We start from the raw sequence: 23795 nt of genomic DNA, 5'->3' as shown, positions 1-23795 counted from the left end.
TACTTTATATCCCCTTTTCCCTTCCCTCGGGAAAGAGGTAACCGGAGCCTCCAGCTCCACCCAACTGTTGAACAGCTTTGTCCACCAGACTACAACCCACCAATCACACAGAGACTCTGCCTCACCTGTCTTCTCAGCACCAAAAAGAAACAAGGACTCTAGCCTGACACTTCTCTGCACCTTACTGCACTTTACCGCACCTTATTAAACCTTATTGTACACATTACTCCACCTTTTTGCACCTTATCACACCAGGTTGCACACCTTATTGCCTAGGCCGCTTTAATGCACGGGTTTACCTGGGCTGAAGCCCAGGGGCCTACCAAGTGAGTTTTTTTTTTCCCCCTCCAAAACAGTTACCTCTGGTGGTCAGTGGTGCCTATCACCATGGCTACTGTAAACTGACGGGTATACTGTATGGGTATATACCATATAACATGCATGTGTAAAATAAACACTACCAATAAACCAATATCTAACATTCATTAGACATGTGGCAACGAACCAAAATATCTATTTTATTTGATTCCTTATTTATTTGTGTTTGTAAGCGCTTAGCGTTATCAGTTTTGTACAGCCAACTTCCCGTCTAAGAGCAAAGTTGGGCCGAACGCTGTCATCCTATGGCACACATGTCAAACTCAAGGCCAGTTGTATTATATCAATCAGCAAAAAGTGGGGATGAACTATAAGGAGTAATGCGGGGAAAATTATTTGGATTCAGCATTTTCTTTATTCAGCAGCTATGTGCGTACACGTGCATACTCATGTATACACGTATGTACAAGCGTGTACAGGTTTGGCCCGTGGGCAGCCAGACTCTAGACCAGTTGTCCCCAGACTGCTGAGGTTCAGTCCCATATTTGTATCTTGTGTCATATTAATGTTTGAACAGTTAACGTCCCCCGTCCTTGTCAGAGGAGGTGAATAACAGTGCAGCACACATATTTCCCAAGGGAGGGATTTCTCAGATGTGGCAACTACGTGTTACTTCCAACAAGAAGCGACTTGCTCAAACACTTGAAACCCCGGTTGGTTTAAAGTGTGCCCTGCTTTCCTAACCAGATGTGTCACTTCCGTCTTCATAGGCTACTTTTTGTACATTTTCACTCAGGCAGCCTGCGAGACAACTCCACCACAACACTCGGACCTGAGAGGTAAGTCAGAGTTTTACATGTGTTCTCTTCATAGTGTGTTTATAGAGACTAGTGAAAGGTGAGAGCAAAGCACAGAAACCTCCATGGATATTTCGTTGCCTCCGGCTCTATTATGAGTTCCTAAATAGAGAAAGGCAGCAAGTTACTATTTCGCAGCCAAAAGTCTTCAGTCATCAGAAATATGCTGTTAGAATCAATTATTTAAACTGCGGCAGCGTACCTGAAGCTGGATCTCCTCGTTTTTCTCTGCTTCCTGGCAGGAGAGGAAATTCATATTAGGATAATGTTAAATATTTAAATTTCGAACAACTTGTAAACTGTTTACATTCGTCGTATCTTGTAATCTCTAGTGGAATTCACAACATCATGATTTTTGGCTTCACTTGATGCATTTTGCTTAATGACGACGTGAAACACTTTCCTTGTGTTTCAGAATTTCTTGAGGTGAAAGTGACATAATGCAGAACGTGAAGTGCATGGTGGTCGGAGACAGGGGAGTAGGAAAGACCCACCTTCTTCGCACCTACATCAACAAAGTCTTTCCGAAGGAATACACACCAGATTTCACGTACACGTACAGCACACAGGTCAGTGTAGACGGCCGGCAGGTCAGCCTTTTTCTGCAGGACTCCCCCGGCGGCGAGCGCTACGAACACCTGCGTCCGCTCTTCTACATCCACGTCAATGTCTTCATCATCTGCTTCTCCATCGCTAGCCCGGCATCCTTTGAGAACGTCGAGCAGAAATGGAAACCGGAGATTAAACACCATTCCCCCGATGTGCCCATTCTCCTTGTGGGAACTAAGAGCGACCTGAGAGGCGATCAGGACGTCCTGGAAAAACTGAAGGGCAGAATCAGACCCCAGTAACCAAACAGCAGGGAACCACAATGGCCGAGCAAATTGAGGCTGTAAAATATCTTGAGTGCGCCGCAATCAACCAGGAGGGACTGAATGAGGTGTTTGATGAAGCGGTGCATGCCTTCCTCATTCAGTCAACGACCACCAAAAAACCCTGTGTTCTCTTGTAAGCTAAATATTCCATTAGAAATAAGTAAGTTCATCTGAGAATATGTTTTGACTTGTTCAGTTTTTGTGATTTATTTTCACTTCAGTCCTAATTTATTTACTTAACGAGAATATTTCTTATATATTATATTATATTATATTATATTATTAAAGATGTCCCTCAACAATACATATTTCAACACCCACATACATGCATACATATACACTCACCAGCCACTTTATTAGGTACACCTTGCTAGTGAATGCATTTAAACAGGTGTACCTTATAAAGTGGCGAGCAAGTGTACATATAAACCCTCCACATACAAAAATACAAACCCACGGGTAATTCCCACACACTCATAACTCAGCCAAGTGCACACGAGAAGCAAAGGGGTTCAAAGCTTTGAAAAACTGTTCTTCGTATATTTAAGAGATTCCAGGGCAGATCAGATGTCTCTTGTTTTCAACAAAGCTTCTTGTGGAAAATAAGAAAAATGAAAAATTGCTATGTGAATACAACACCCTCCTTCCTGAACCCTGTTAGTGTTATCGTCCTGTCCCTTTAACCCTTTTGTCCCAGTTATTTACATTCTGTACTTGTATTTGAACTGATATTGTTGTATGTATGTGTATATGTGTATATTTTATATTTGTGCTGATGTCTAATTCATCCTGATGTTTTTGTATATATCACAGTTTCCATTAAGAATAAGCTGTGACGTAGCAGCTCTAACTGGAAGTCTGTTTCATTGAAGGGACGCTAATACTTTTAAAATTCAAAGAAAAGAAATGATGTAGATTGTCCATCATTATATAAATCTACATTTGAAAAATCATTGTCACCATTTAAGATGTTTTTGACTGAAGTGGATTATTATTTTAAACGTCTTAAGTTGATCACAAACTGTGTAGCACTGATGAATATCCATATCGGAGATTTTCAAACAATATGTCACAGAAAATTATGAAGTCTGTTAGGTTTTGTTTTTAATTTTCTTCTTTTCTTTGTCTCTTGTTTGGTGCTGCTGTGGATGATGACCCATGCTATTGCCCAAATATCTAGAATCACTGTTTTCTGTTATTTGTAAAATTTTCAATAAAGTTTTTGTAGAAAAAAATGGAAGTCTATTCACCAAACGGCGTCTCTGAGGTTATTGTCACTACGTGTAACATTTTATTTTAATATTTATTCTATCAGTCTCACAGTAAAGACGTGAAACCGATTTTGTGTAACAGAAGAAACTGTTACTGGTATTTGGGCTCTTTGACTTCAACAGAAATAACGCAAATCCCACATTCATCATTAATCACATTTTATTACTGGCTTAATTTTACATTCATAAATGTTGAAGAGACCGAGAGCTTTGCAGTGAGCCAGGCTTCAATTGTTTGCCCAGAGTCCAAGAAGAAGTTGTCTCTGAAATTCAAGATGAAGGGCTTTTGTGCAAAAAGGATTTTCAAGGTGCGACCTGCTGTAGTCAGATCGGCCTCAATGAAGTCCTCAAAAGTTGCCTCTGCAGATAGAGTTGGGTCTCAGCAGCAGGTCACTACTGTGGTAGTCACTGTTCCTGATGAGCAATTTTCAGAGGCCATGGCTGTGGTGCTCCTAGACCCTGTAGTCAAACCAGCCCAAGACTTTGAGCAGCTGGAAACCTCCTCTCTGGACGGAGTAGTTGAGGACAGCACTGCTCAGTCTGAGGTTGAAGAAGTTCAGGGTCTGAAAGCCACAGGTCCAAAGTCTAAGAAGAAATTGACTCGTAAACGAACCAAATGTAGACGCTTGTGTGTGAAACCACCTGCCCAGCTCTCACCAGAGGCCACCACTGTGGAGATCCCTGCACCTCAACGCCAGTCACCGAAAAACAAACCAACCCAAGACTTTGAGCAGCTGGAAACCTCCTCTCTGGAGGGGACACATGTTCCAGCCAAACGTTCAAGAAAGAGATGGTCTCTGAAAAGAGTGGGTACCGCATTTAGAGGCTTGTTTGTGAAACCACATGCTGGAGAGGCATCAACACAGTCACCAGACGTTACCCCTGCTCGCCTCTCGCGAGAGACCCCCACCATGGAGGTGACCAAACGTCACCAGTCACCGAAAGAAAAACTTGCCCAAGACTTAGAGCAGATGAAACCCTCCTCTCTACAAATTTCCACAGAGGGCGACACAGTTCAGTCTGAGGGCGAAAAAGTCCAGGATGTGGAGGAGACACCAACACCAGCTACAACTCCAAGAAAGAGATGGTCTCTGAAAAAACTGGGCAGCGCATTTAGAAGCTTGTTTGTGAAACCATGTGCTGGAGAGGCATCAACCACAGTAACATCACCAGACGTTACCCCTGCCCGCCTTTCACCAGAGACTCCCACCATGGAAGTCGCTGAACGTCACCAATCTCTGAAAGAGATACCAGCCCCAGAGTTTATGCCCTACTCTCTGGAGATCACAGTAGTTGAGGACAACACTGTTCAGTCTGAGCCAAAATTTAACGAGTCCTCAAGAGATGAGCAAGAAAGGTGCAAACAGTGTGTCAGCACTTTTGTTAAGTGCCTAGTTTTAAGGGCCTTTGCAAAAGCAAAAATACAATACGATTCTGACCAGTTTGAGGCCATCCGCGACAGACTGTACAAGGAAATCTGGGCTGAATTCCAGTGTGAGAATATTAACATCCCCACGAAAAGGTTCATGAAGCTCGACAAGGCCGTTTGGGAGGACCTGCACAAAAAGTGGAAGTCTGCACACGCTATTGTGTTTTTCATGGATCTAGAGCGACCAATAATTGACAAAGTGATCGTGGCTTCTTTCAAAGAACATCTAATGAAGCCTAAACACAGCTGGAAGTTCTTCTGAGCTTCAGTTCCCAGATCAGACACATGAGGAGACCTTCTGTTCTAGTGGCCTTCTAAGTATTATTATTGTTGTTATCATTATTATTATTATTATTATTTTTATTTTTCTTCTTATTATTATTATTACTATCATTCTTATTATTATTATTATTACTATTACTATTACTATTTCTATTACCATTATTTCCCATTATTCTTTAACTTCCTTTTATGCCATTCTGTTTAATGTTATTGTATTCCATTTTATCCTATGTCATTAAAAAAACAAAGCATCAAAAAATAACATTTGAGTTCTCCAATGTCTCTTCTTTTTTTTTGTTCAAACTTTTTTTCTGCTAGAAAACACTGTGTTGTTTTCAAGGTTTACTTTCGCGTAGCGTCTCAAGCCTATAACTTGTCTTGAATTGACATGTGCAAGATTTGCAATAGAAAAATTTGAATGATGACTTTTCCTTGCCCGAATACAGAGGGTCTGTTTTTATTAAGGGAACCACTGTGGAGGATAACATAGAAAAATGCAACCTCTGCTTGTTTACCCCTGAAACACACAACTAAGGTTTGCATTACCTAGAGGTTAGCATTAGCATTAACATGTAACAAGATTCCCCTCAATAATGATTAACTTATCATGCCTCTACTTTCTGAACAAACTGAAAAGAGCTACATCCCATCCCCGACTCATTTTACCAGAGAACCACCGAGTGTCTTCACTGGCTACATCACTGTGTGGTGCCGAAGGACACTGCAGTGCTTAGTGAACACATTGCCAGTTCCCATACTTTATATCCCCTTTTCCCTTCCCTCGGGAAAGAGGTAACCGGAGCCTCCAGCTCCACCCGACTGTTGAACAGCTTTGTCCACCAGACTACAACCCACCAATCACACAGAGACTCTGCCTCACCTGTCTTCTCAGCACCAAAAAGAAACAAGGACTCTAGCCTGACACTTCTCTGCACCTTACTGCACTTTACCGCACCTTATTAAACCTTATTGTACACATTACTCCACCTTTTTGCACCTTATCACACCAGGTTGCACACCTTATTGCCTAGGCCGCTTTAATGCACGGGTTTACCTGGGCTGAAGCCCAGGGGCCTACCAAGTGAGTTTTTTTTTTCCCCCTCCAAAACAGTTACCACTGGTGGTCAGTGGTGCCTATCACCATGGCTACTGTAAACTGACGGGTATACTGTATGGGTATATACCATATAACATGCATGTGTAAAATAAACACTACCAATAAACCAATATCTAACATTCATTAGACATGTGGCAACGAACCAAAATATCTATTTTATTTGATTCCTTATTTATTTGTGTTTGTAAGCGCTTAGCGTTATCAGTTTTGTACAGCCAACTTCCTGTCTAAGAGCAAAGTTGGGCCGAACGCTGTCATCCTATGGCACACATGTCAAACTCAAGGCCAGTTGTATTATATCAATCAGCAAAAAGTGGGGATGAACTATAAGGAGCAATGCGGGGAAAATTATTTGGATTCAGCATTTTCTTTATTCAGCAGCTATGTGCGTACATGTGCATACTCATGTATACACGTATGTACAAGCGTGTACAGGTTTGGCCCGTGGGCAGCCAGACTCTAGACCAGTTGTCCCCAGACTGCTGTAGGTTCGTGTCATATTAATGTTTGAACAGTTAACGTCCCCCGTCCTTGTCAGAGGAGGTGAATAACAGTGCAGCACACATATTTCCCAAGGGAGAGATTTCTCAGATGTGGCAACTACGTGTTACTTCCAACAAGAAGCGACTTGCTCAAACACTTGAAACCCCGGTTGGTTTAAAGTGTGCCCTGCTTTCCTAACCAGATGTGTCACTTCCGTCTTCATAAGCTACTTTTTGTACATTTTCACTCAGGCAGCCTGCGAGACAACTCCACCACAACACTCGGACCTGAGAGGTAAGTCAGAGTTTTACATGTGTTCTCTTCATAGTGTGTTTATAGAGACTAGTGAAAGGTGAGAGCAAAGCACAGAAACCTCCATGGATATTTCGTTGCCTCCGGCTCTATTATGAGTTCCTAAATAGATAAAGGCAGCAAGTTATTATTTCTCACCCAAAAGTCTTCAGTCATCAGAAATATGCTGTTAGAATCAATTATTTAAACTGCGGCAGCGTACCTGAAGCTGGATCACCTCGTTTTTCTCTGCTTCCTGGCAGGAGAGGAAATTCATATTAGGATAATGTTAAATATTTAAATTTCTAACAACTTGTAAACTGTTTACATTCGTCGTATCTTGTAATCTCTAGTGGAATTCACAACATCATGATTTTTGGCTTCACTTGATGCATTTTGCTTAATGACGACGTGAAACACTTTCCTTGTGTTTCAGAATTTCTTGAGGTGAAAGTGACATAATGCAGAACGTGAAGTGCATGGTGGTCGGAGACAGCGGAGTAGGAAAGACCTACCTTCTTTACACCTACATCAACAAAGTCTTTCCGAAGGAATACATACCAGGCTTCACGAACACGTACAGCACACAGGTCAGTGTAGACGGCCGGCAGGTCAGCCTTACTCTGCAGGACTCCGCCGGCGGCGAGCGCTACGAACACCTGCGTCCGCTCACCTACATCCACGTCAATGTCTTCATCATCTGCTTCTCCATCGCTAGCCCGGCATCCTTTGAGAACGTCAAGCGGAAATGGAAACCGGAGATTAAACACCATTCCCCCGATGTGCCCATTCTCCTTTTGGGAACTAAGAGCGACCTGAGAGGCGATCAGGACGTCCTGGAAAAACTGAAGGAGCAGAATCAGACCCCAGTAACCAAACAGCAGGGAACCACAATGGCCGAGCAAATTGAGGCTGTAAAATATCTTGAGTGCGCCGCAATCAACCAGGAGGGACTGAATGAGGTGTTTGATGAAGCGGTGCATGCCTTCCTCATTCAGTCAACGACCACCAAAAAACCCTGTGTTCTCTTGTAAGCTAAATATTCCATTAGAAATAAGTAAGTTCATCTGAGAATATGTTTTGACTTGCATTTTGTATTTTTTCATTGTTAATTTTTTACTTCAGATCCTAATTTATTTACTTAATAGAATATTTCTTATATATTATATTATATTATATTATATTATTAAAGATGTCCCTCAACAATACATATTTCAACACCCACATACATGCATACATATACACTCACCAGCCACTTTATTAGGTACACCTTGCTAGTGAATGCATTTAAACAGGTGTACCTTATAAAGTGGCGAGCAAGTGTACATATAAACCCTCCACATACAAAAATACAAACCCACGGGTAATTCCCACACACTCATAACTCAGCCAAGTGCACACGAGAAGCAAAGGGGTTCAAAGCTTTGAAAAACTGTTCTTCGTATATTTAAGAGATTCCAGGGCAGATCAGATGTCTCTTGTTTTCAACAAAGCTTCTTGTGGAAAATAAGAAAAATGAAAATTGCTATGTGAATACAACACCCTCTTTCCTGAACCCTGTTAGTGTTATCGTCCTGTCCCTTTAACCCTTTTGTCCCAGTTATTTACATTCTGTACTTGTATTTGAACTGATATTGTTGTATGTATGTGTATATGTGTATATTTTATATTTGTGCTGATGTCTAATTCATCCTGATGTTTTTGTATATATCACATTTTCCATTAAGAATAAGCTGTGACGTAGCAGCTCTAACTGGAAGTCTGTTTCATTGAAGGGACGCTAATACTTTTAAAATTCAAAGAAAAGAAATGATGTAGATTGTCCATCATTATATAAATCTACATTTGAAAAATCATCATCACCATTTAAGATGTTTTTGACTGAAGTGGATTATTAATTTAAACGTCTTAAGTTGATCACAAACTGTGTAGCACGATTATCCATATCGGAGATTTTCAAACAATATGTCACAGAAAATAATGAAGTCTGTTAGGTTTTGTTTTTAATTTTCTTCTTTTCTTTGTCTCTTGTTTGGTGCTGCTGTGGATGATGACCCATGCTATTGCCCAAATATCTAGAATCACTGTTTTCTGTTATTTGTAAAATTTTCAATAAAGTTTTTGTAGAAAAAAATGGAAGTCTATTCACCAAACGGCGTCTCTGAGGTTATTGTCACTACGTGTAACATTTTATTTTAATATTTATTCTATCAGTCTCACAGTAAAGACGTGAAACCGATTTTGTGTAACAGAAGAAACTGTTACTGGTATTTGGGCTCTTTGACTCCAACATAAATAACGCAAATCCCAAATCCCACATTCATCATTAATCACATTTTGTTACTGGCTTAATTTTACATTCATAAATGTAGGTTTACACTTTAAAAAAAAAAAAAAATGTTGCCTTTTACAGCGAGGTTGAGCAATATTAAGTCCTCCCTTGATCAGAAGGAAATAAAATGTCATAATGATTGTGATCGATATAATATGTTCCTGTAAATTATTACCTCACCTGCATAATGTTTGTTATTTTGTGTCGTGTGTTTTTGATGTGTTTAATATATTCTGTATTTGATTTTTTTAAATAAAGCTCTAAAAAAAATTCTGCGGGGGAGGATGTGGTTCTTGCTCTACTTCCGGGTTTTTACGGCTTGTTTTTGTAGCTCTTTGAGCCTCGCTCTGCTTTGTGGTGTCGTTTTCACAGCTCAGACCATTTCATTTGGATTAAAAAAAAAATAATAATAATAATCTAAAGCAATTCTTTGCTCACACGGTAACCGCATGCCCCGTTTACCGGACCTCTGGGATGTTTAAATGGAAAACAATAGCGTAGAGGGCTGGTTTAGTTAATGTAGCTCTGCCTCTACGTTACAGTGACGTCAAAGAAGCTCACGTCTCAGCTAAATAACAGGTACAACTGCAGCTTAAAGCTCCACTCTTACTTTAAATATGTTTCATTTGCATTAGATGGGATTGTCCAGGGAAATGCTTACGTGGGTCTTCAACCTCAGATATATTATATATATTGTAATTGAAGCACACATGAAATGGCAGCAAAAGTATTAAGACATTAGAGGTTCAAACCATCAAAAGCTGACAGCAGGGTATTTAAGTAAATTATTTTAAAGGTTACACAAAATCAGTACAAAGTTGTATTTTTATTACAGCTCTGTAGTTTTTTTAGCCCACAGTGGTATGAGAGTATTTTTCTTTCTTGCTCATGTTGCTGTGACATTTATTGTGAAATGTTATATATAATTTATAAATTATATAAGTACAGATCTGTTCCTTATGGGTCATTGTGCTCAGGACTGTGTAACTAGTGACAGTTTGCAAATATTCTTAACATGTGCAATATTACTACACACTCCAGCTTTCACTATTTACTATGTACTGTGTTCAGCTTTACACTTGGTCCATTTGTGCAATATCTAACAATCATTTGCAGTAATGTTTTATATATATGCCAATTGTAATTTTATTTATATTATTATTTATATTTTATTCCCTTCACTTGTTACTCATGTCCTATTTCTGGCCTTTTGTATGCTGTGGTAAACTTAAATTTCCCTATTGCGGGACTTTTTGTATAATGTAACTAGGTATTCACTTCTAATCGCAATTGGCCTTTCGTTTCAGGATGTCTAAACTAGAGCGTCTGAACGCCCGCGTGGCCAAACTACTGACCGAAGCCGTGCAGGAGGTCCTGGAGGTGGTGAAGGAGACGGTGTCGGAGTACCAGGAGAAAACGGCGCGAGCGCAGAGGGAGAACGAGAGCCTGAAGAGGAGACTGCAGGAGCTGCAGGACAGGATACCCAAAGAAAGCTTGCGTGTGTTGAGTCGTAATCATCGTTCATCACTGCAGATTGTGCCTCACGTCCATGCTGGTGTTAAGTGTCTCATTGTTTTTTTTGGTCTTACCTTCACAGCTGCCCCACCTACGAGTGAGTCGCTGCCTGAAGAAGAAGAAGAAGAGGACACGAAGCGCTCGGAGGTCACCCTCTTACAGCAGAACCTGAAGCAGACGTCTAAAGATCAGGAGAGCCGTGGGAATTCTCGGCTGCAAACGTCGACAGAGCACCGTGAATCGCAACCAGAGGAGGTGACACATGTTGCTGAGGAGGCAGTGGCTTCCAACACGTCACACAATGCGCGCAAGGACACCGGTGCAGTCTCAACAAGTAACTCTTACACCCGGTTCGGGGTTCACCTGGATGCAATCAAGAAAGAATCGGACCCAACAGACTGTGCAACATCAGAGCAGCCGCCTACTCAAGAACAGTACGCTGGATGTGTGGATTTAAGCTGCAACTCCTCTCGGCACCCTTCCTCTGAGACCCAGGAGCCTTACGGGCTCGTCTTCGTGCACTCGAACCACAGGAGGCACGGGTTCGCGAAGGCCAGCAGGGCCGCTTTCGACGGGAGGCAAATCAGGATGGAGCACCTCGGGAGGGACGACGTGCACCTGTGCGTCGTGTGCGGGAAAACGTTCAGCCGGGTCGGGAACCTGAGAATCCACCAGCGCTGCCACACTGGGGAGAAGCCGTACGGCTGCATACAGTGCGGGAGGCGCTTCAGTCAGGCGGGCGACCTGAAAAAACACAAGAGGGTGCACACGGGGGAGAAACCGTACTACTGCAACCAGTGCGGCAAGAGCTTCAGCCGCGGGGAGAACCTCAAAAGGCACCAGAGGATCCACATCGGAGAGACGCTGCATTTACAGCAAGCGTGGGGGGAGCAACAGCCGTGACTTCCGTCGTGAATTAAATCAGTGGAATCAGCACAGAAAGTTACATAATCTGTCATTCATGGTTTTCTGCCTTTAGCTCAAGAGTGTTAAAAATGGCTCATTGGAAAATGTTAGAAGGATTGCGTTGTTAAATAATTTGGCAGTATTCACCAGGTACATGTACCTAGGCCCAAAACGTCATACAGAGACCTAGGGGGACTGAGTTAAACCATTTCTCAACCACAAAGAAGACCCAGAGGAAATAAAATTTTAAAAAGCTGCAGTGTTTAGGGAGGGGTCGGTATGTTTACTTTTTAAAAACCTTACTTTTTCTGACACAGTTTTGAGAACTGGGCATTAAATTAGAAATCTGTGTGGGTATTGACTGATAAACTGGATCAGATGTCATGCTGTATGACCTGCTCGGCCGACATATCCTTCTTTTTAATTTTGACTTTTTTTTAGTTTTTTTGCACTTGTTGAAATAGGGAAACGGCACTTTTATTCTTTGATTTGTTCAAGTCTTTGTCTTTGTGGAGTCTGCTGACCTCATATAGTTGCTAGTACAAGAGGAAACCCTTCAGCGATTACGTTTGCTTTGCGTGAGCCATATTTGTGCGTCTCTGTTAATTATTAATTTTGATATTTGCACATTTTTATTGTATAAGCCTGTGATCTGAAAAGCAAGCCGGTGTATGGTGACTGTGTTACATGTAGGCTAACTCCCCCTTTGGTCGCAGAATGTAATGACGCTTTGAAAATCTGAGAGCATGACTCGTGGAACATTTTCTAGACTGATCAAACATTGTTTTGTTGAACCTATTTATTGCAAATTTAAGTAGAGGAGGAATAAAATAATTTATTACTACCACACATGGCTCGGTGAGTGATATTTTAAGCAAATTGTTCTGGCTTGTGGTTTATGTAACCAGAGCAGCAGTGTCAAACGCACTTTAGTTCAGTGGTGGTGGTGGGTGAGCAGGTGGGTGAGTTGGTGGGGGTGGGTGGGGGGTGCAAGATAACAGCATAATAACCTATAAGTAATGACAACTCCCAATTGTTGTTTTTTCATTTGTTTAAGTGCAAAGAAGAACAAGTAAATTATGAGAATGTTTACATTTAATAAAATATACTTAAATAAATAAACAATTTGGGCTCGTTGCTTTCTGCTGTTTAGCAACATTGTGTTCTCTACACTTCTCTTTCTAAAACAGTGGACACATAAGGAATAGCAGTTATTTTCATTAAAAAATTCCAGTCTTCTACGTAAAGGCCGCTTTTGGCCCGCGGGCCGTATGTTTGACAACTGTGGACCAGACCTAAGAGGTGGCCCACGGTGTTGCATTCAAGAAAGCACAGATCTTCTTTTAAAGTTACACTTTAAAACGCTTTAATATATTAAATATTAGCATTTGGTCCCATGGGCTATTATACATTTAGGCTACTGTTATTTTTATTTTATTTTTCACAACATTTAAACATAAACCTTTAAATAAACAAAATTCAAAACTGCTAAACAGCACCACAAAAAAAAAAAAAAATGTAGCACGTGCATCAGGAAAAATAAAATAACAATAAAAAATGTTTAATGGTAAAATTTTAAAACACGGGCCACTTTATTTAGCCCAGTGCTGGAGTTGTTTGTCCAGGTTTGTGCTGCTGACGACGTGGAGCTGCCTTCACCTACCTACCACCTTACCAGGAAGCGACTAGTAACACCAGTAACACAAGAAACACACACACACACGCACACCCCGCGGAGGAAACGGCAACATTAGGACACTGCAGAAAGGTGAGAAAACGCGAACCATGTGGATGTGGCAAATGTCCTAACCTCCCAGTTGCTCAAATTGAAGTGGGCATCTTAGAAACAGAAACTGATATTGAGTAACTTTATCGGGAAGAGGAACAACCGCCTTAAAAAGCAGTTGACGACTTGTTAATGGCGATTCGCTTGGCCTCACTCTGCAAAAATACTCTCAACAGCGTCATTTCTTGTTGTACAAAAGAGTTTTATCTGTTTTAAAAACATATAACCTGTCGAGATGTGGACCACTTCCTTGTAGCGCCACGGATAAGATCGATAGCGTTGTCAAGATTACTTCTCCTTAAACACAAACATGCTCAACAATAAATGAGGAAGGAGGCTAAGTGTTTTTGCCTTTGGTGTATGTGTGTTGGCAGATTCTGTTCTGAGCAGCCTGAGATGTTGAAATGAAGATTCATGAAAAGATTGTCACCTATTTTGAATCTTGCAACTCACCTGTGGACAAAGAAGGGTACCTCTACAAGAAGGTAACGCGCTTCGAGTTACATGTGGTGCTACTGACAGGGCTGTATGCTTTCTTATATTTTTAGAAACAGTGTCATAGTTGGAGTAGTTTCAAATTTGCAAAATAAAAGACAGATTTCCACCTCCATGAACGTTCCCCCAGGAACTAGGAACCTTTTTCAGGTGTGTTTCCAGAGCAGGAACCAGGGATAAGAGTGAGTTCCAGGGAGATTATATTACCCTCCAAAAGGTTTCGGCTCAGGTGGAAGTACTTTTCAAAAGCGCAGGAACTTTGTGCGGTCATTGTTGTATAGCCTGTAAAGTCACGCTCAGAAATGTCGTGTAAAAGCAGCCGTTGTTTTTCTAAAACAATCTGAAAAGATCTGAAGGAAGCTTCTAGTTCCTAGAAAAAAAAAAAGTTCCTACATCTAAATGCTCCTAAGATTGAAAGTTGGCATTGGACTTAAAGTTGCTGGGACTAAAAGTTCCTGTTCCTCTGAGCTAATTGGCCGAACTGACTGGTTTTCCCGGGGATACGGGTGGCGCCATTTTGCGACTTTGGAGTGTGCGCAGTGTGGTCCGCAATATCCATGACCGCTCCCACACTCGCTCGCGTTTAATTAATACTTGCACAACCTCCACCATTGACAGGAAAATACTGGATTATGTTATACACTTGGGAAAAAAACAACTGACGTGTCCCATCCACTAACATGGAGGGGGTGGAGCTTATGACCTATACTGCAGCCAGTCACCAGGGGGAGCTCTACTTGCTTTGGCTTCACTTTAAAGGAGCCGTTCTGCTGTCCGTCTCTATACATGTCTATGGTCTAAAGCTGCAATGTGTTTTAAAAGGAATAAACGTTACAGTACTACAATTAAATACAGTACATAAAATACTTAAATCATCTGTAGAGCTGACATAAAATCCAACATGAATAGTATAACATGAATTTCTAAGCACATTAGAACAGATAAACAAATAATAAAGTCTGCTTCAGCGCTTGCCACACTGTGTCACATTTAACCTCGCAGTAAGCTGCTTACTTCACACGGCCATTTGTGAAAGACGTTCACTAAATGAGTCAGTAAACCACAAATGTCGCAACTGTCACGCAGGGTGAGATAAAGACTTCCTATCAGAAGCGCTGGTTCGTGCTGAAGGGAAACCTCCTCTTCTACAAGGACCGGCCGACTGACCGGGACGTGATCGGGGTGATCGTTCTGGAGGGCTGCACCGTCCAGCTGTGCGAGTCCGAGGAGCAGTTCGCCTTCTCCCTGGTGTGGAGCGAGCAGGGGCTGAGGACGTACAAGTTTGCCGCGGAGGACGAGGCCACTCAGGAGAACTGGATCAAAGCCCTGCTGTCGGCCAACCACAGCTACCTGGCCCTGCTGGTGCTGGAGATGGAGAAAAAGTACAGAGGTGAGAGGCGGAAAGGACCCTTTTTTTTTTTCTTTTTTTTTTTTTTCACATCTCTGTGAGGGGACAGAGCGCAGCCTTTGTTGTAGGCAGCAGCTGCGAGAGGCGTTGCATCACTGTTTACAGGCTCTGCATCAGACACCATGAGTACAGTGGTACAGGGGATACACAATCTGGTCTCATGAAATCAGTTTAGTTTATCAGAGTAAACAATCTAATTCACAGTATACGTTTAAAGTGGGAATGGAGAAGAAAATCATTCAGAAATTCTTTGGGAATGCCATAAACTATGCCACAACTATGCTGTGATCAATACTATAGGATATTTTGGTTATGACAGCAGAGTGAATATGAACTACCATCTTTTGTATTCACCCTTCAACTACAATGGCTGTTCATGTTTACTTTTGGTTTTGATTTTTTTTTATTTTTTTCCCAGCTTCCCCTTTTTCTTGACTTCATCTACAGGAAAAAGATTTGTAGTCATTCAAACACGTGCATGTGTTTGTTTTAGGGAAAACCAGCTAGACACTAAAGCATATATGTAAAAAAAGAAAGAAAGAAAGAAAAGAAAATAGTATTACAGCGTTTCTAATTTCCCACACTCGCAGCCTCACTGCCAGTGTAAAATACTAAAACAGTAGGTTTGAACGTCGTGTGAGACAAAGAAAAGCTAAAACGATTACTGTGTTCTAAATAGTTCCTAATCCATTAATGGATTTATTGTTTGAGCTCTAATTCCGATACACTGTAAAGTAAATCCTGGAAAAATAAAGGCCCGGCTCCACAAACTGCAGCAGATGAAAGGGAGGACTCGGCCCCTCTTTGATGAGGACAGCTTTGATTTACACAGGGTGGTTCTAGTGAATGTACGTACCTTCGTTTTATGATGTTTACTCTGATACTCAAGGTTTTCCAGTGTGTGGCTCTGTCATGATCAGGCCCCCTTGTGGGTAGTTTGAGAACAAAGTTAAACACTGATTTGCATGTAACTGTACAAATAGTGGCTTTTTGGCTTTATTAAATCTCTTAAATGTAGTTTGAACTGTTCGATCTTCTAAAGTGCTCTACTGACAGAGTGTTTTTTCAGCCATTGATTGATGGATTTATGTTTTGATAAGTCAGTGAACCAATAAAATCATGCTAAACCATAAATACGCTCCTCTGCTTTCCTCCTCAGATGCCTTAGCTTCCTCGGGTGAACCAGCCAAAACCTTCACCATGCCAAACTTCAACACGTCCGAAGTGGACTACGCGTCATCGGCCTATCCGGCCGGGCGCTCCTCAACTCTCTCTTCCTACCCGCCCGGTGCGGGCTCGGGTGTGCTGCTTCCGAACCCGGCCGCGTCGTCGTCCAAGGGGGCCAGCAGGAAGTCGCCCAAGCTCTGGCCCAAGAGGAGCGCCAACACGTTGCCCGTCGGCGCCCCGGCCCTGGCCTGTGAGGACTGGTCAGGGTTGAGCTTCAGCGCCGCGGAGGATTTTTGTAAGATCCACGAGGATTACGGAAAGGAGGTGAAGGAACTGATTGCCGAGTGGGCGAGGAGGGGGCGAGGCGGGGACGTTGTCCCGGAGGAAAACTTGATAGATTTTGGGTGATTCGTTTGAAGTTCAGTCGGATTTTGTTGCGTTTAAATAACAAATTTTATTGCATAGTCACGATGTAAATATATATATATATGTACTGGAAAAGATATTCTTAAGGTATATTTTTGTTGAGAATACTGGATTCTTTTTTTTTTTTTAACCTGCTGTGCCATAGATTAATCAATAAATGATCTATGATGGTCTATCGGCTTTGGTCTTCATTTACAGGGAAGTTTCATTGGGTCACACACCAAAGGTATGAAATGCAAATGCTGCCATATATAGGGTATGACTAAGGAGTCGTGATCATTAAAGTTACTGATCCCCACTGAGAAACCTCGATCATAATGGTTTATGCTGCAGAAATGATAAGTTTTCACTTATCATTTCATTCGCTATCAAGTTATTATTTTTTTTACTTTTTTACTTAATTTTTTTGTTTACAGACAGGGACAAATATCTCCATACAGAACATATTTTCTGTGTCCTTTTGCAAAAAAACAAACAAAAAAAGAGGTTGGATTAGTCTTTGCAGGACAGGTTTTCATTGTCCTTATCGAAAAAAAACACACATGTAAGCAAACCAAACCAGATTTCTCCACACAGAACTGCTTTGCATAGTCGTTTTTTACGCAACGCAATGTGGGAAAAGAACAGGGGATTTCTCCACACAGAACAAAAACAAACTTCCAGTGTTCTCGCTAGTGATTTCAAATGATAATCACGAGTGATCTGGACACAACACGACAACAAAACCAGAGTGAAAGCCCTCACCAGACTGACACCAGCGTTCTTGGCCAGAAAGATTACGACTCCAGAAGCAGTTATAAGTGTATTTATTAGAGGTCTAATAAAGTTGTTCTGATATCACAATTCCCGCTGGAGTCTTTTCCTTTCTATAAATTCTTTTTCTACAGTTTTTAAGACTTCAAACACATCGGCGCTGGACAACAAACCCTGGCACCAAGTGTCCCTGTGCCCCATTTGTCCGAATATATCTAAGTGACTTAAACTTCCAAACGTCTTTGTCTTTACAGTTGACCAATGCCTGCGGGTTAAAAAAAGGACTGGCAGTTGCACGGGGGTGTGTGGGTGGGTGGGTGGGTAGGTGGAGGGGGGAGGGGGCGGGGCGGGGCAGGCCAAGAAGGGTGAAGTCTGGTGAATTTTAGAAGAGAGTCAAAATGGCTGAGAAAGAGAATGGTGGGGGGCAGCAGAGCTATTTCAGTCGGTCCAGCTGTCTTGTTTATATGGTCTCTAACTGTGCTGCTTGGTCTTTCTCTCTCTCTCTCTCTCTCTTTTCACCTTCAAGCTGAAGTCTTCCCTCCCGTCGACTTCCTCGCCCCGGTTCAACCCTTCCCTTGGTCGCTAAAAACTATCCCCATGGTTCGTCCTGTCGACCTGTCCTCAGGCAAATTAAAATCAATAAAACCGGAAAACAAATAGTGTCAAAAAACATTTCATTCCCCCGCCCCTCAGGGAAACCAGGTCACATTTTTTGTCTGCACGAAAGAAAGTTTACAAGTGAGCGAAGACACGGTGTCAGTTCCCGCCAGGGCTGGATCCCAATAGATACCTTAGCTAGCTGTACGGTGGCGTGATTGATGGCAGCCTATGGAGCTCATATATGGAGTCCAGTGGGTGGGTCCCTGTCCTCCTGTTCTAAAGCAACTATACTGGGACCCTTCAGGCGCAACCTAAATTAGTGCGTCCACAACTGCACATTTAGTCTGATCATCAATTGCCGTTTCCCCATCACACATGTGACTAGTTCTCGCAGAGGAAGGCCTTCATGGGCAGAAATGAAGCATTCGCTTACGTGGAATGTGTTAACATTAAACTCATTTGTTTGTACCGGCCGGCATTTGATCTGCGGTGCACAAAAAAATGCGAGCCGTGACCGACATTTACGAGGCTGGCTCTTGTTTTTACCGCCCGATTGGGTTTATTTTATAAACTGACGGGGATAGCCCAAGTCGGTATCAAAACACAGTTTGCATTTCTCCCTGATGCTTGATCACTGTTTCCAGCGGCCTAGTAGTCGTCGCGTGTCGCGTTGCTGGAGCCGGACCAGTGTCCGTCAGCCAACCGTTTTCAAGTTTCATGACTGTTTATAAACCCAGATGGTCATTACTGATCTGCTAACCTCAGACTAAACCTATCATCTAGACAGGTGATGACTTCAGGATATGTTAACCGGGGAATACATGTTGGCACGCCGAGACGCTCCAGACTGATAATTACTGGAAAGCACTGACTGTGGGATAACTGGCCCATCTGCGCGGGTATTAAACGAGCCGAGCGGCAGCCAGTAGCCAGACATCGTGTACCGGGCTTTGTTCTCTAATAGGCGAGTATAAAGGACGGAGCAAAAATAGCCACGACAAAGAATGTCAGAATGTCATGTCAAGAAGAGGGGGGAAAAAAAAGGCAAATGTGGTGCCGTTCAGTTGTCCCGAAGCGTGTCCTGTCAGTCCCTTTGGCCATATTAGTCCACGGATGACACCAAAGTCATGCTTGCGTGTTGGCATTGAATTCGCCTCATTCCAAGACTCCTGTGGCCTATTTTGGAGCATCGGTAAGCCGATCCGTTCTGCCGCCTCCTCGCTCCTCCCTCTTTCTCTCACTTTCCCTCAGCTCTATTTTCCTGCCAAACCTGATGGTGTGGCTAAAGTTAGCCCCCCGTGGGCTAGTATATAAGGCCCCAAGGGTTCAATACTTTCATGTCAGTCACATCGGCTTGGCGTAGGCTTCTCTTCTTGACCAACAACAACAACCCCACTGACTTGAGAGATGGTGAGTCTGGCCACATTCCCTGGGGGAAGAGCCCCGAGGGTCCGAGATGTGTGCGTCTCTAAGCCGATGATCTGAGCGCATCACTGATAACGATGGGTTTCTTGGATTACCAACATCCCGTGATGTAGAATGGCGGGAGTCTCTTAAGACTCCCAGCTTTGGATTTGGACCAAATGTTAACTTTTATGAGCATAAATCTGAATCATAATCATTTCTGTTAAGGGGTTAACTGTTTCAAAATTGGGACACAAAAATCTTTTCAAGGCACCATGCTAGAGCTATTTAGTGACTTTTATTTTGAAGGATGAAAGTAGCAGCACAGGTGTATGCTTGACTGAAACCACCAGTTTCTTTTGGCTCAACACTTTTCTCTAATAAAAGTCTGTGTGTTCAGATTACCTGCTGTGTGTTTCAAGTGTATTTACCTTCTTTTCTTGTTTTTGCCATCATTTTCCAGGCACCCAAGAAGGCCAAGAGGAGGCAGCAGCAGGGTGAGGGTGGATCCTCCAATGTGTTCTCCATGTTTGAGCAGAGCCAGATCCAGGAGTACAAGGAGGTAACATTTTTTTTTTTTTCTCCGCCACATCTCGCGCACTTCCCACAGTGAGGTTTTCTAGCTGCGAGGCACAAGGTCCTCTGCGCGCGGCGATGTTGTTGCCGCGTGTCATTTGACCGCGGAGGTAACGCGAGAAAGCCTCCGAAACATAGGTTAAGGCCGAGCGAGGTTAACAGCATCAGAAATGTCCTCATCAGCGCGACGGGACGGTAAATCTCAGCTTTTCCAAGTGACAGCAGCTACCTCTCCCCCGTGCTATGTCAGTAATTCTCCTCGGAGACACTCACACCGTGGCTCCACTGGAATGCAGCCCAACAGCTGGTGTCCTGTAATATCAATCAAAGCGGGAAAGAGGGGCTCAAAGTCAAAGGAACAAGAACATGTTTGATAAACCTCAACCTTAAAGTTGATGGGAAGGGAAGAAATAGGCAAATTTTCATGTTAACCCTAAACCACAAGATATATTTTTGTGTTTTTTGATGTTTTGTACTGTTTTGTTAAATTAAGAAACGAATGCGATTACTAGGAGACTGCACAAAACAGAGTGTCTGAGGTTTCCCTTAAATACAAAGCGAGGAACGGAACAGGCTAGAGAATAAAACGGCCACAGTAGCTCCTCTGGCCCTTGAGGGGCCTCAGAAGGTGAAAGAACATTGGTGTCAGGGTCAGAAGATTTAGTCACAAGGCAAAAGGATGACAGCTGTAATCAATACCGTGTCCTTAAATGTCGCAAGGGGCTTGTCTCGCATTCCGAAACCCTTTTAACACCTTAGAAAGACAAGTGGCCGACCAGCTGCCAAGTCCCAAAAGGTTTGCAGTGCCATCTTTAGTTTCACCGTGTGCTGCGCCCTGCTATGTGGAAGGAGAAGCGCATAACGGCCCCACATTTACACGTCGATTTGGCAGACTGTCTCGCCCAAATAATGACGATTAACAAGGCTTACGGCAAAGACTTGTGAGAAATGTGAGAGTTTCCGATGTTTTAATCGCTCGTTGTTGGCGTTTGAGGGATCAAGGGCTCCTGAATGTCACCTGCTCCGCAACGCTCAGACAAAAGTTGCGCAATCTGTTTTTTTTTTATTTTTTATTATTGTTTTATTCCCCCGACCGGCCGCTCATTTCTCACCAAACTGTCTCTGCTATAGGCTTTCACAATCATCGACCAGAACAGAGATGGCATCATCAGCAAGGACGACCTCAGGGACGTGCTGGCCACCATGGGCCAACTGAACGTGAAGAATGAGGAGCTGGAGGCCATGGTGAAGGAGGCCAGCGGCCCCATCAACTTCACCGTCTTCCTGACCATGTTCGGCGAGAAGCTGAAGGGTGCGTCGACACTTCCCTCGTTTGTCTTACTTCGCAAAATCTTGTCTTATTATTCCCAGTGACTAATACTAATTGGGCTCCTTTTCCTCTTAGGTGCTGATCCCGAGGACGTCATCGTGAGCGCTTTCAAGGTCCTGGACCCCGAGGCCACCGGCTCCATCAAGAAGGAATTGTAAGGGCTTTTTATTTTTAACTTCTCTTCCATCATTGCACCCTTAGATCTTCGTGCCAGGACCTTGAGATAGACAATCACATGCTTATGTCTCCGCTATTTCCCCTCTGCAGCCTTGAGGAGCTCCTGACCACCCAGTGCGACAGGTTCACCGCTGAGGAGGTGAGCTGACGTTGCCTTCACGTTCTCATGCTCGTGTTACCGCCCTCGCTTGTTGCATGTCGCGATGCATAACCTTTTTACCCCGCTCCTCTGCAGATGACCAACCTGTGGGCTGCCTTCCCCCCTGATGTGGCTGGCAATGTGGACTACAAGAACATCTGCTACGTCATCACACACGGAGAGGAGAAGGAGGAGGAGTAAAACTCCCCCCACCCTCTGTCAAGACCTCCACTCAAACCCATCCTCTCTTCCCACCATCTACTCACAACCCCCTACCCTCTCCAACGCGATGGCTCCCTCGCACACACTCGCGCCCTGGCCCCCTCTTTCCGCTCAGTGCAAAAAAAAAAAAGAAAGAAAGACTTGTCTCCTTCATGGAGATGCTCAGTGAGAGGACGGAAGGCTGCGGGCGGTGTTTGTGTGTGAGTACCAACAGGGGAACATGGGATTATTTTCAATAAAAAATAATCTTGTGACACAGAAACTCTCTCTCTATCTCTGTCCCTGCCTCTTCTTCCTCCCGCTTTTCCCTCCCCGTCGGTCACTCTGTCTTTCTGCGTTGAGGCCAGCAGTGCATGAATCACACCTACGTGCGGAGTGTAACGCCTATGCAGTCCAGTGTGTACAGTGGTTGGTCAAAATGTCTTGGGTGCTGTGGTGCATGCACAGTCACTTGCTTGAAACAAGTGAGCCGTCTGACCCGTCGCGGTCTGTTAGCCTCCACCTGACACAGAGTGTTCAATGGATTCGTACCGGAGAGGAGCTCACGGTGAAGGAGTGGGAGTACTGTACTATAATAGTTTGCCTACCCCTCTCTTTTTAACGAGTCTCTCCCACACACAGGTATGAAAGGAAAGGCTGCAGGGAAAAGTGGAAAGATTTTTTTTATTATTATTATTTAATTTGAATCTTGTGAATAGAGAAAGAGATGGTGAAAGATGGCGAGGGGGAGGAGGGGAAGGGGTGAACAAAAAGTAAAGCGTCTTTGTTTTCGACTCTTCTCCCTCCTCCCGCTCACCGCCGTTTCTCTCCTGTTGTTGTGTCTGTTGTCTCCACTGTAACCAATAAAGAAGTACAAATAAAATCCACTATCTTTCGTACGACACTGCGTCTGCTGGTTTAAGTGGGGGCGTGGGGCGAAGGCTGACTGCGCACAGCCCTGTATAGCACTGACTGCACCCTGTCATATGCATAATCCTCCGTAATTGGAGGTCAATTCTCAGATGTGGCCCTACATGTTCAGGACAAAATAATTGAAAGACAAAATAAGTTTATCATGACTAGCGAGGAAGAAAAACATTCTACAGTCAGATCAGCCTCAACTTACTGGCCAAGAAGTCCTATACTGACCCCTACTGAACCATAACTAAACATGACTACATTTAAAAAAAAAAAAAAAAAAAAAAAATCAAATGAAACCTCCTCTTTGGCCTCAGGAGCACTACTTTGTCAGGGTTACACACACTACATTACTTGCGTATAACCCTGTTATTTGGAAGCAGTAGCGTTTGCAGTGTCACGCAACTAGTGTGGGACAATAAGATTGCAAATTAAATTATTATTATTTTATTTTTTATTATAATTAACTGTACATAGAAGTATAAACTCAGTGCGTCACGTGACACCGTGACGTAGCTATCAGGGACAGGATGTAAAGCTGACCGCGACAAACCTGTAGTCTTCAGAATAAAAGAACCGACGCGTCACTAAATTTTCGTGGCGTGAATCTGACAGCTAAGTGGGCCTACGAAACCGGGCGCTATGGTGAAACAGCACACCTAGCTGCGACTTGGAAATTACGTGACAGCTGTAATTCGACGTCACGTCTGACAAATCGGAAACTTCCACGAGGCATAAT

General features: G+C 43.1%; 4 protein-coding genes, 1 long non-coding RNA gene and 1 pseudogene across 5 annotated transcripts; 5 read left to right on the top strand and 1 right to left on the bottom strand.

The window, feature by feature from the left end:
• Positions 1-713: 713 nt before the first annotated feature.
• LOC125022529 lies at positions 714-1584 on the bottom strand. The gene is made up of 2 exons (XR_007114460.1): positions 1378-1584; positions 714-1277 (listed from the first exon to the last, which is right to left on the bottom strand). It is a non-coding gene; the product is annotated as an uncharacterized LOC125022529 (long non-coding RNA).
• On the top strand, positions 880-3295 carry LOC125022528 (annotated as a pseudogene).
• A 3490-nt stretch (positions 3296-6785) lies between these two features.
• LOC125022526 (rho-related GTP-binding protein RhoG-like) lies at positions 6786-8005 on the top strand. Its single transcript, XM_047609236.1, has 2 exons — positions 6786-6926; positions 7360-8005. Exon 2 carries the CDS (start codon positions 7385-7387, stop codon positions 7955-7957), a length of 573 nt encoding a protein of 190 aa, XP_047465192.1. The 5' UTR covers positions 6786-6926; positions 7360-7384; the 3' UTR covers positions 7958-8005.
• Positions 8006-9551: 1546 nt separating this feature from the next.
• On the top strand, positions 9552-12523 carry LOC125022525 (zinc finger protein 891-like). Its single transcript, XM_047609235.1, has 3 exons — positions 9552-9834; positions 10563-10753; positions 10853-12523. The coding sequence occupies exons 2-3, from the start codon at positions 10564-10566 to the stop codon at positions 11671-11673; spliced, it is 1011 nt and encodes a 336-aa protein (XP_047465191.1). The 5' UTR covers positions 9552-9834; position 10563; the 3' UTR covers positions 11674-12523.
• Positions 12524-13318: 795 nt separating this feature from the next.
• Positions 13319-17131, top strand: LOC125022061 (sesquipedalian-1-like). Its single transcript, XM_047608350.1, has 4 exons — positions 13319-13444; positions 13837-13947; positions 15044-15347; positions 16525-17131. Exons 2-4 carry the CDS (start codon positions 13867-13869, stop codon positions 16938-16940), a joined length of 801 nt encoding a protein of 266 aa, XP_047464306.1. The 5' UTR covers positions 13319-13444; positions 13837-13866; the 3' UTR covers positions 16941-17131.
• Positions 17132-19561: 2430 nt separating this feature from the next.
• LOC125022160 (myosin regulatory light chain 2, skeletal muscle) lies at positions 19562-23037 on the top strand. Its single transcript, XM_047608541.1, has 6 exons — positions 19562-19721; positions 20179-20277; positions 21423-21603; positions 21697-21775; positions 21889-21937; positions 22034-23037. The coding sequence occupies exons 1-6, from the start codon at positions 19719-19721 to the stop codon at positions 22136-22138; spliced, it is 516 nt and encodes a 171-aa protein (XP_047464497.1). The 5' UTR covers positions 19562-19718; the 3' UTR covers positions 22139-23037.
• Positions 23038-23795: the final 758 nt, after the last annotated feature.

This window comes from Mugil cephalus, chromosome 16, assembly GCF_022458985.1.
Source record: "Mugil cephalus isolate CIBA_MC_2020 chromosome 16, CIBA_Mcephalus_1.1, whole genome shotgun sequence".
In the NCBI taxonomy this organism is placed as follows: Eukaryota; Metazoa; Chordata; class Actinopteri; order Mugiliformes; family Mugilidae; genus Mugil; species Mugil cephalus.
The sequence above is the reverse complement of the archived record's forward strand: the minus strand, read 5'-3'. Positions and strand labels throughout refer to the sequence as shown.

Bases quoted from the DNA above. Each gene is read 5' to 3' on its own strand.
- LOC125022526 (XM_047609236.1), top strand. From the start codon at position 7,385: ATGCAGAACGTGAAGTGCATGGTGGTCGGAGACAGCGGAGTAGGAAAG.
- LOC125022525 (XM_047609235.1), top strand. From the start codon at position 10,564: ATGTCTAAACTAGAGCGTCTGAACGCCCGCGTGGCCAAACTACTGACC. The intron at 10,754-10,852 runs GTGTGTTGAGTC...TTACCTTCACAG, and splicing joins GATACCCAAAGAAAGCTTGC to CTGCCCCACCTACGAGTGAG.
- LOC125022061 (XM_047608350.1), top strand. From the start codon at position 13,867: ATGAAGATTCATGAAAAGATTGTCACCTATTTTGAATCTTGCAACTCA. The intron at 13,948-15,043 runs GTAACGCGCTTC...ACTGTCACGCAG, and splicing joins AAGGGTACCTCTACAAGAAG to GGTGAGATAAAGACTTCCTA. The intron at 15,348-16,524 runs GTGAGAGGCGGA...TTTCCTCCTCAG, and splicing joins GATGGAGAAAAAGTACAGAG to ATGCCTTAGCTTCCTCGGGT.
- LOC125022160 (XM_047608541.1), top strand. The intron at 20,278-21,422 runs GTAACATTTTTT...TCTCTGCTATAG, and splicing joins AGATCCAGGAGTACAAGGAG to GCTTTCACAATCATCGACCA. The intron at 21,776-21,888 runs GTAAGGGCTTTT...TCCCCTCTGCAG, and splicing joins GGCTCCATCAAGAAGGAATT to CCTTGAGGAGCTCCTGACCA.